The sequence below is a fragment of the Chelonia mydas genome, chromosome 4 (genome assembly GCF_015237465.2).
Source record: "Chelonia mydas isolate rCheMyd1 chromosome 4, rCheMyd1.pri.v2, whole genome shotgun sequence".
In the NCBI taxonomy this organism is placed as follows: Eukaryota; Metazoa; Chordata; order Testudines; family Cheloniidae; genus Chelonia; species Chelonia mydas.
Genome location: NC_057852.1, coordinates 33512745 through 33523804, shown reverse-complemented (window position 1 = coordinate 33523804; position 11060 = coordinate 33512745). Strand labels below are relative to the sequence as shown.

The 11060-nt window shown below is 38.9% G+C and overlaps 1 protein-coding gene across 2 annotated transcripts in view; it reads right to left on the bottom strand.

The window, feature by feature from the left end:
• Positions 1 to 7969: 7969 nt before the first annotated feature.
• Positions 7970 to 11060, bottom strand: part of OSTC (oligosaccharyltransferase complex non-catalytic subunit) — a 12804-nt gene continuing 9713 nt past the window's right edge. For both annotated transcript variants that reach the window (XM_027833730.3, XM_037897024.2), the window contains one exon: positions 7970 to 8633. In XM_027833730.3, coding sequence (XP_027689531.1) covers positions 8615 to 8633 — 19 coding nt within the window. In that variant the 3' untranslated portion in view covers positions 7970 to 8614. The remainder of the gene's footprint in view (positions 8634 to 11060) is intronic.

The window sequence follows — 11060 nt, the reverse complement described above, 5'->3', positions numbered from 1 at the left end:
GAATCAGTTATGTTGGTTGCTAGACATCAGTGCAATGTTCTCCCTTGCACAAGATCTGCATTCAGGGCCTGATTCTGTACTTTTACATTGGTGTAATTCCATTGATTTCAGTAGCGTTACATCAAAATCAGGCACTCAGTGATCAAAATCAGGCACTCAGTTACATCAAAATCAGGCCCTTTTCTTGTGAGTGTACGCTTTACTCAATGACTTCCCCATTCTATATTCTATGTAAAAGACGGGGTCACTGAGTCAGGGCCAGATCCTACAAGGTATTCTGCGTGGGTGGACCTCTGTGCCTGCACAGAGCTCAGTGCAGGATCAGGACCTAAGTGTGAAGTGTGTAAATAAAAAATGTGGCAACAATTTCTTACAGTGGGCAATAGGTCAACTCAGAAGAGAAAACAAAGGGCTAATGTAAGGGAAACTTTTCCATCATTACAGGGTTTGCTACTAAGTACCATCTCTAAGAGAATGTCAGTATCTCCTAGAAAAGGTGAACAGAAAAATTCTACACCTAAAATCTCCTGTAACTTTCTTCCTGTAAAACCACTCCCAGTGCCGAACCTGATCAGTTATGTTTATCATTTTGAGTGGTAGCTAAATGAAGCACACTATGAGTTAACACGCTCAGTCTCGCAGACTGTCTGTCCATATTCTGTGTGTTCATAGGAGTACATCTGATCAACACCACAAAGACACAGTGAGAGGTAAGCTTGGGACAAGCAGCATAACACAAACATGTAGCGTCAGCAGGAAAATGGATAGGACAGCAGTGGAGGGTGTGTCATGATTAGTTCCTAGGCAGAAAAAGGCTCATAACCAAAATAGGGAGAAAGTTACTGGCCAGCAATTTGAATAAAGACCTAGGGGGTTAGAAAGCACAGACAATCTAATTAGTGTGTCAGCACTTTTCAGCAAATAGATCTCCAGGGAGGAGGCTGAGAGAAAGGGAGAAAAACTAGAGAGAGAGTAAAGTGGGGGTAAAGGGGGCCGGCGCTGGGGAGTTCCAAAAGGAACTTTTAAAACTAATATGAAACCTCAGCCTATTTGATGTAGAGCTTAGAACTGGTGAGGAGATACAAGAAGTATTCAGAATGGAGAGAGGTAAATAGCGGTGTCCCCCAGGGGGTTTGTACTGGGCCCAGTTCTAATTCAAAATATTCATAAATTATCTGGAAAAAGGAGTAAACAGTGAGGTGGCAAAATTTGCAGATACAAAACTACTCAAGATAGTTCAGACCCAGGCAGACTGCGAAGAGCTACAAAAGGATCTCTCAGAACTGGGTGACTGGCAACAAAATGGAAGATTAAATTCAATGTTGATAAATGCACATTGGAAAACATAATCTCAACTATACATATACAATGATGGGGTCTAAATTAGCTGTTACCAATCAAGAAAGAGATCTTGGAGTCATTGTGGATAGTTCTCTGAAACCATCCACTCAATGAACAGCAGCAGTCAAAAAGCAAACAGAATGTTGGGAATCACTAGGAAAGGGATAGATAATAAGACAGAAAATATCATATTGCCTCTATATGAATCAATGGTATGCCCACACCTTGAATACTGTGTGCAGATGTGGTTGCCCCGACTGAAAAAAGATATATTGGACTTGGAAAAGGTTCAGAAAATGGCAACAAAAATGATTAGGGGTATGGGACAGCTGCCGTATGAGAAGAGATTAATAAGACTGGGACTTTTCAGCTTGGAAAAGAGGCGACTAAGGGTGGCTATGATAGAGGTCTACAAAATCATGACTGGTGTAGAGAAAGTAAATAAGGAAGTGTTATTTACTCCTCCTAACACAAGAACTAGGGTCACCAAATGAAATGAATAGGCAGCAGGTTTAAAACAAACAAAAGGAAGTATTTTTTCACACAAGACACAGTCAACCTGTGGAATCTCTTGCCAGAAGATGTTGTGAAGGCCAAGACTATAACAGGGTTCAAAAAAGAACTAGATAAATTCATGGAGGATAGGTCCATCAATGGCTATTAGCCTCTGGGAATGGGTGACAGGGGATGGGTCACTTGATGTTTACCTGATCTATCCATTCCCTCTGGGGCACCTGGCACTGGCCACTGTCGGAAGACAGGATACTGGGCTAGATGGACCTTTGGTCTGACCCAGTATGGCCATTCTTATGTTCTTATTACGATTCCCCATTAAACAGTTCAAGAAATGTGAACATTTATTCATTTTCCCAAAATTCTGCTACAGGTTTTTTTTAGTATTACAAAGGAGAGAAAAAAGAAAAAAGAAACAAACAAACCCCAAAAAACCAAGCAAACGAACAAACAACCCCACCCAAAATATTTCACTTGTTTGAGCAAAAATGTTTGGTTTTACTGAAAACTTTCACCCAACCAGCCAAATATTTTCATGTTTTGGTTACCAAAAGAAATAATAAATCTTTTTGCTTTGTTTTTCAATTTTTTGTCACAAGGACATTTCCAATAGAAAATTCTATTTTGACAAAAAAGCCATTTTACACTGAATAACATTTCAGCAATCAGACTATTAAAATTTTTGACCAGCTCTAGTAAATATTTACTGCTGACATTAATTCCTAGCCATAGCATATGAAAGCCACTAGTCTTCTCATTAAAGCAAAGGAGTGGGAATTAGAAGGATCTGCATTTTATTCCTTACTCTGCCACTGAGCTAGTACATGACTTTGGGCAAGTCTTCAGCTTCCCCATCTGTAAAAGGGCCACAACAACAGTTGCTTACCTCACAGGCACAGTGTGAGGCTTAATTCACTTTTGTTTGTGAAATGCAGAGTATTAGGAGGGAGGCCAGATCTAGTTCACAGGCACTGTAGCACACGTTCCAAAGTGTAGGATGTACACACGCATTCCTTTGCAGACTGCCCTTTTCTCTCCCAGTTTCTGTTTACTGTGTGTCTATAAGACATACTCATCATAGGCTGTCATTTAGTTCTCCATTCAACTCAGTGGAAAGGCTCCCATTGACTTTGACGGGTAGCTGGATGAAGCCATAAGTGTCTTGAACAAAGCACCTCGGAATTTGGCCGTTAGTGAGCTGGGATATCAAAAAGGAGGTTTTCATATTACTCCTAGAGAAGGGCCTGAACTGCAAAGTGTGAGGCTCAGGTCTTAGTGTGAACTTTTTCAAAACCTGATTGCGTTCAGATCTAGCATTTTAGTTTGGCAATTATAGAGACAGATGTTGGCTATGACTTTCAATACACACGGCTGAATTTTCAAATAAGCGTTAATCTGCCTGATAATTTGTATTTGTTGTGTACTAAAATCAAAGTCTGTGGGTCATACATCTCAGATTTGCATATGCAAATTTGATAGCTACAGGGCCAAGTTTTTAGGCACTCGAAAACATGTAAGTACAGATTTAGAAAAAATCTGACCCATTGTAAATGGAAAATTCATTTGTGGTGTTCCTTTTTGGTAATTTCATTGCCTCTTAGTGGCAGGAGGATGCATTTATGGTTAAAATCCAGGACTAGGAGATAGGGATTCTATGCCCAGCTCATTCCCAAATGTTCTATGACCTTGAGCAAGCCAAATAACATCACTGCACTTCAGCTTTCTAGTCTACAGAATATGTGTAATACTACTTACCTGCTCACCGATGTATTAATTTAATCAGTCTTTGGAAACAACTTTGACATCCTTGGATAGAAGGGCAAGGTGGTCAGTATGAATTCTCAGTCAGAAAGATCTCTACAGCTCAATTATGTTTGAAAACTCAGCCACAAGTTGTTCAAAGAAAAAATTTGTTCTCATGTTTGTACTCTTAAGAAGCAGAAAGATGGTGTGTTAAATACACGAACAATGCTGATATTTTGTCGGATTTTGTAAAACAAATACAAAAGTATTAGAGTGTTTGTTTCATTGCCCTTCAGTACTTTTCTACATCTTTTTAAAGGAGTTTCTTCTCTCCAGCACCTCTGTATTCTCAGAGACAGGGGAATAGCATTGTAGTGAGCACCATCCAGTGGTCAACGAGGATTTGGACTGACACTTCATATTGCAGATACACACATTATATAAAGCTGAAAAGTTACGGCTGGAAAAATAGCAGAGGTGGGTTGATGGTAGTGCCAGAGTTACCGGAAGGTAGAAAAAATATTTTTATTTGGCCAACTGCAGAAACACTTATAATTTTGAAGTAAAACAAAAAATGTTATTTTCAACAGGATTATCTCTGCCAGTCGCTGAATAATGTCTTAATGTTTTTAGTAGTGGGTGTTTTGGGGTTCAGTCTTTCTCTGGTTCAATCTACACAGAGCTTTCAACAAAATTTAACAACAATGCTTAAGCACAGTTTGAGCTGTCATGGCTGAAGCCATGGTTTGCTGAGGCAATGTGGCCATCTCTGATTTACCTAAGTGGGATACCTTAACTACAGCATGAGTTTTGAGACAATTTCTACAATTGGCTTTGTCCACACTGCTGATCCACAGCATGTCAGATGAGGCTGTTTCAGCCACAACCTAATTTAAACCATAATTAAGCATGGCTGTTAAATTCATTTGAAAAAGTACAGGGCTTATTCTCCTCTTACACTGGCACATCTCCATTGATTTCAATAGAGTTTACTCTGGAATTACACCGTGCTAGGCACAGGAGAATCTGTTTAGGGTCATCAATGATATGAGCTATGACTTCAACAAGTACCAAAAGAAGAAAAGATCTAAGTTGGCGGGAGCTGATGTTTATTTAAATTTCTCCTGACTAGGTTACAAACCCAAATATTGATTTAATCTAGTTTACCATAATCATTCTGTTTTACCTGTGCAAGAAACAGTGATTTCAATGGTTAGGTGGGCACTTGACACAAAATTAACCTGTGGAACTCATTGCCAGGGGATGTTGTGAAGGCCAAAAGTATAACTGGGTTCAAAAAAGAACTAGATAAGTTCATGGAGGATAGGTCTATTAATGGCTATTAGTCAAGATGGTCAAGGGTGCAATCCTGTGCTCTGGCTGTCCCTAAACTTGTCAGAAACCAGGAGTGGAAGACAGGGTTGGATCTCTCCAAAATAGCTCTGATCTGTACACCCCCTGCAGTTCTATCAACCACTGACTAAAACAGGATACTGGCTAGATGGACCAGGGATACGACCTAGGGTAGCAGTTCGTATGTTATGAAATCTTTAAGAAGGAAGCCTGAAGGAAGTTTCCTTTTCCTGTGTTTCTGAATGTGTGCATTTCCTGGCTATGCCTTATGTGCTGTGTATGCTACTCTGTTATTTTATGAGTTCTCTCTTTTTGTTCCATTATGTACAGTGATATGCTATCCATGCCCGTTAAATGTTCAATTGATTTTTTTCAAAACAACTAAATTACATTGCAAAGAAATTTAAGAACTTTCAGCTTATCAATTAAAAGGTGTTTTAAGTCCAAGACCAGGAAAGGAAAGTCTACTTTTTAAGAGACAGTGCTACAGGAAAGGAGTTTGGACACTGCAGTGTCTTTGTTAGATCTCCAGTGTATTATTGTACGATGCATTTGGATTTCTGTTGTTTTCAGAATGATTCAAGCAAGAAGCACTACAGAGATAATGAGGAGAGTGGAGCTATAAAAACATATTGATACCAGGTAACTAAGAGAGAAGACAGGAGTAGTCAAGGGAACAGAGAATGGCAAAGCGGCTGGGGAGCCTGAAATAAGATTGGAAGAGCCAGGAGGCACTGAGGTTATGTCTGCACTTGGTGCTGAGGGGTGATGCCCAGCTTACAGACATACCTGCTCTAGCTCTGCTCAAGCTAATATACAAAAAAATAGCAACGTAGCTTTATAGACCAGTAAACCTTTTGAAACATTCTTCTGCAGGTTACCCCTCCGTGTAAACTTTATTCAAGCTGTGAGCAAGGTGACAGAGCACGGAGCTTCCCTCACCACCACCACACTCATTCCTCCCTCACTGGCATTGGCTAAAATGCAAATTGTTCTCTTTCCTGCCATCTCCTCCCCCTGCTGTCTTGATGGTCAGGTTTACTGCTTATACGAAAACTGAGGCAAAGCCCCATTACTTTGTTTAGGACAGACCTATTTAAGAGGTTTACATAGGCAAAGCCATCTGGTCTTGAACATATTCTAGTAACATCATATGGGGGGATTCAGAATTTTACATACAACATTACTCCATACATTTTGCCATGGTATTGTTGAGCAACGAGTTATTTGTTTTAAAACGATACCTCTCTAGGCATATTTTTTTCAAAGAGTAATGTCTTTATCAGCATATCTTTCAAACCACAAACTTGTTCTTCAGAGGGTTGATTCAATGCCACAAATACACCATATCCTACTTCTGATATTTAATTCTCAGAAGGCTGGGGTAGTAGAAAAAAGAAAGTCAGGACAGTGCCCAAACTTGATAACCACACTTCTAGGCAACGTATGTTTAATTCTCAGCACTATTACCAGTCTAATACCTCTCACCTTGCTTGGAGTGCTGACATGCAAGAATTCCAAATTCAAGTCTATTTCTAGCACACCAGCCTAGAAGGGACAGGTTTTTTTTGTTTTTGTTTTTTTTAATATATCTGAACACAGGAGTCCTTAATTTGACTGCCACTAAGTTTCTATCACAAAGCAGATTGAAAGTGCTGTGTTTACCAAGCTAGTAAATAGCCGTATCTTTATTTCCCCACTATGGAGAGATGTTTTCCTGTTATCAATATCTTTACCTTCATGCAGCTTTTCAGTCCGCTTGACAGATTCTCTCCCATCATATGCTTTAGGATGGGGTAGTCTAGACAAAAGGTAAAGCCAAATTTTTTTTGTATAATTCTCTTCCACTCATTCATACATTTTCTTGAATAACCCAAAACCAGGCACATGAAGCCATCTGGTGGTGTGTACAGTAAACAGCATACAATTTTACAACACACACCCATTCACATAATTGAAGAGTCAGATGAGATCCAGCAATGCTGCTCTTTTACAGTTTGTTTGGTACACTACCTCACAGAAGAAACCTCTCAAGACCATGCCAGAATTGAACCAGGTTCAGTCCTGTACTGAGGCTTTACGAACCAAACTACTCCCGTTTCTGCATGGTGTACTGCACCTCTGGGCTCGCTCTCTTATTATTCCCCTCATCTGTTTCTTTCTGCTCTCTCCTTACAGCAGAGGATAATAGCTGGTCTGTAGTGGTCCTGTAAATAGTACTTTCCCCACTAAGACTGTCAGGACCAGGAGGGATACAAACACCACACTCGGGAAAATGCAGGATTCCTGTGATCATAAGCTTCCATCAGAACTCACTCATAGCTTTTAAAAAAAACCCCACTAACTACACCAACTCTCCTTATAGACAAAGGTGTAGCAAAAGAAATGAGTGTAGCAATGATTACATAAACATAAGAGAAGGAACGCGTGGAAAGTCTGCTTCTCATGATGGCATGTCAGGTAGTAGATGTCAAACAGCAAGATCTCAAAAAGCACAGGCATACTGAGGTCCTAAACAGAACTATGGCTCCCAGTGACAGAATTAACTTCTGAATCCAGAGGATAACATAGTACTTTGAACATCTGTGACTAGGTAAAGGACCTTGCTGTGATTTTTGACAAAGACTGTTTCTTCCCACACAGAGAAGCAATGCATGATCTGCACAAATAATCTCATTGCTCTAATTGTTAATATTTCCTCTCATGTGTATACACACTAATAAAAAAAAATAAGTTAGTGTCTGTCCCTAGCCAATTTAAAACAGAAGCAGAAGCTTCCAAAGTAATTCAATGGTGCACCATTTCGGTACAATGCACGCCTGAGAAGAACCGCAGGCTCTGGTGAGCTTAGGAGAGACAGCTACAGTTGCCCCCTGCAGTTTACAATATCACTATCCAATAAAAGATACATTAAGTGAACAACCATTGTGTAGTAGCATTGTTACCGCAGAACCTATAGAATAGACTGTGTACAATTTGCAAAAATTACTGTTTTAGAAATCACACAAAATGCAAGTGGTTTAGTAGAAAACATGTTTAATTTGGCTCCTTTCATACACTCTTCCAAAAAGAAATGCACTCACACAGTGTTGTATCCAGTGTACATCTGGATTTGTTAATGTGTTGCCATGAATATCAAGGCAACAGGTGCCTTAGAAATAACTTCACTAGACACAGTGTGTTTGATAGTAAAGTATCACCAAAAGACTTCTCTCCAGGTATAAACGTGGTACGGGGCAGGCCACAGAATAAAGGCCAGAGTGCTGCACACTTTAAAATCAGGAATTGTAAAACATCTGCCCAATACCTCAGTCAGGTTAAGGGGAAAAACAACAGTTTTACATTTTATAGTGAATTGTTTCAAGATACTTAACTTTAGGTATGAATTTGTAACAGTTCAGTAACTTTTTCTTTTTTAAAGATAGAAATAGACAAGTGATAAAACCCTGTTTTAAAAATACACCAACCACGGGTAATGACGGTTTTTATTAATGAAAGGAGACAGTTGGAAGCACTTCTTGCACTTGCTGATTCGCATAACTAGACCTTTCTTGTGTCTTCTTGTGGTGGACAGTATTTTTTTTTTTTTAATAGATTGCTTGTTTTTAAGCTCTTCATGAAGAGAAGCAAATCCATTTTGTGCTTGCATATATCACACAAGGCACTAACCCATCAAGTATCCCCTGCAGGACAAAATAAAAGTTGAGAGAGAGAAGTTAGGCGCACAGCACACCTAAACTGAACAGATTACAATTTTCAAAATAAAGCTATATCAGGTTACCAGTGTACCGATTTGTCAGACTTAAACAATTGAAAAAGTTATATATATTAAAAAATCTTAATGAGCAAACAGGAACAACAAATTGCTAGCTAAAATGGACAGTTCAAGCCTTAAATAATGTTATGGTATAGACCTTCACTAGAAACATGGTCAATGGATACTTATGAAACTTTCCACTCAGTTAAAACTTAATGAGTCTATTCCATATTCAAAATTTTCACCAGAACACACAACCTATTCCTGTGGTGAATGTGATATATTAATGGAAGTTTAGTTCCACAATTCCAGAGCCTCTTTTAAGAATATAATTTTCAAAAACAGAAGACCAAGAGATAAAGCTGTTCAGAAATAACCATACAATAAAGTATGGATCCAAGGATTCTTTCTGTTCTAGGTTAATTAACTGGAGTCTAGTTATAATTAGGTCTCAGGTCCAAAAATCTGGTTTTACTAGCTGACAATCAGATTTTTCACCAAGGTGAACTCCAAACATTGGCTTGTGGTTGAAACTAGTTGCAGTTGCCCCTAGATCAACTTCTCTAAATACAAGTTTCGAGTTGGTCTGTATAAAATTAAGATAGCTACTCCCTGCAATTGTCTAAAATTTAAAGAAATGCAAATTCAGTTTACAGTTCTAACATTTTATAATAAAGCTCAAACTGGCATCTTTGTGGTGTTGTTCTGGTAACATATGCAAACAAGCTCTGTAATGGTGGGAAACACTTTGGGCACTGCTGGAACATTGGAAACACCTACTCTGTGTCCTTAAAAAAAGGCTGCATCTTTGGTCATTTGAAATAGGTCTTAAAATCCTGTCTTTATTTCTGATCTTTCATCACATTCATGTCCATGGAGGGTTCTACTCTATGTTTATTAAGCAAAAAAACAAAACAAAACAAAACCCTCTCTAACCAAAAAGGAAATTTTCATTTGATGAATATTAAAGATCAAAAACTTTCAGAAGTGTAATCTGGAGAGGACTATAGTCCTCTCAAGTCCATCAAATAACCATCACATTGGGTTAATGTTTTTAACAAGGATTTTATAAAGAATCCGGTAAAACATTCCTTGGAAGAAATTTCTTCCATTCCTTTTTACCAACTTGTAGTAGTCTGGGAAGTTTCTCCTTTGCTGGCACACTATTACCTACTGTAGATAGGGATCTACAGGAAGAGAATCATGGCAGCTGTGCTTGGGTGTAGGTAGTTATAGCCAGGTAGCCCTGAGAAGATATCCCAGCAGGCTGGCAAGGGACTTCTATACTAGCAAATCCAAAGGGCACCTTCATATACCAGCATTTCCTAGCCTTAGTGTTTGTGCCATTAACTGCAGAGAAACTTACTGAGAAATTCAAGGGTGAGACTGGTTCAAACAGGAACCTGCTCTGCTGACTAGCTTGAGCACTCCACCCTCCACCCCCATTTTACTTTGATATAATCACTGGAACAGATTTAGTCTATTATTCTCAACCTAGTCTTTACCATCATGAATTCTAGAAGCCTTTATTACATTTTGTGAAAGGTTCTGCATTTGCGCTGCTCAAACAGACTATCAATTTCAAGATCCTACATCATTCAGCCCAAACTGGTACAATTGAGCCCCAACTTTTCTCCTTTCCTGTCTCCTCTAACCTCCACTTCTTCAATGAACTAAGGTAAAGTAATGGCCAAGACACACGTCTTACAGAGTAGCTGTATATTATTGCAACCTTTGTCCTTCCTTTCCCTAATTTCCCCTTGTCGGTCTATGGCTCTCACTTCTTGAATCATGTCTGAACCACAACATTTCAGAGCAACGACTGTCTTTACTTGTTTCTGTAAGGCATCTAGCTCAATTTTGGGCGTTTGAAAATCAGAGCAAAAACAGAAGGGACAGCGTAAGTCTATTGTTGTGAGTATAACTAAAACAACAACGGGAATCATGATTTAGATTTTAAACCTGTGTTCTCAGATACAAAAACAAGAATAATGTCCACATTAATCAAAAACAATGTACTGAATACCACCAGAATACAAAGGCTTTTCTGTGCCTTGAGTAACTTAGGAACTGCCTGCCTTTCAATAAAAGTAAAATTCAGTGTTGTGTCCTGTATCCGATAAGTCTTGTATTTTCATTAATAAGGATTTAGCAAGTTATCTGGCACTCATATGTGACAAACTCTCCCTTAGGCAAGATATTCCTGAATATTAAATAATCAGTGAACAAAAGCGTGCTAGGAAATTAACTGAAATGATACAAAGTCAGTACACCATGTAAAACCTTTGTTATTGTTAGAACATCTGTCCAAGCCGCAAATGATTCTTATAAGATTTCCTTCCTATTCTTTAGA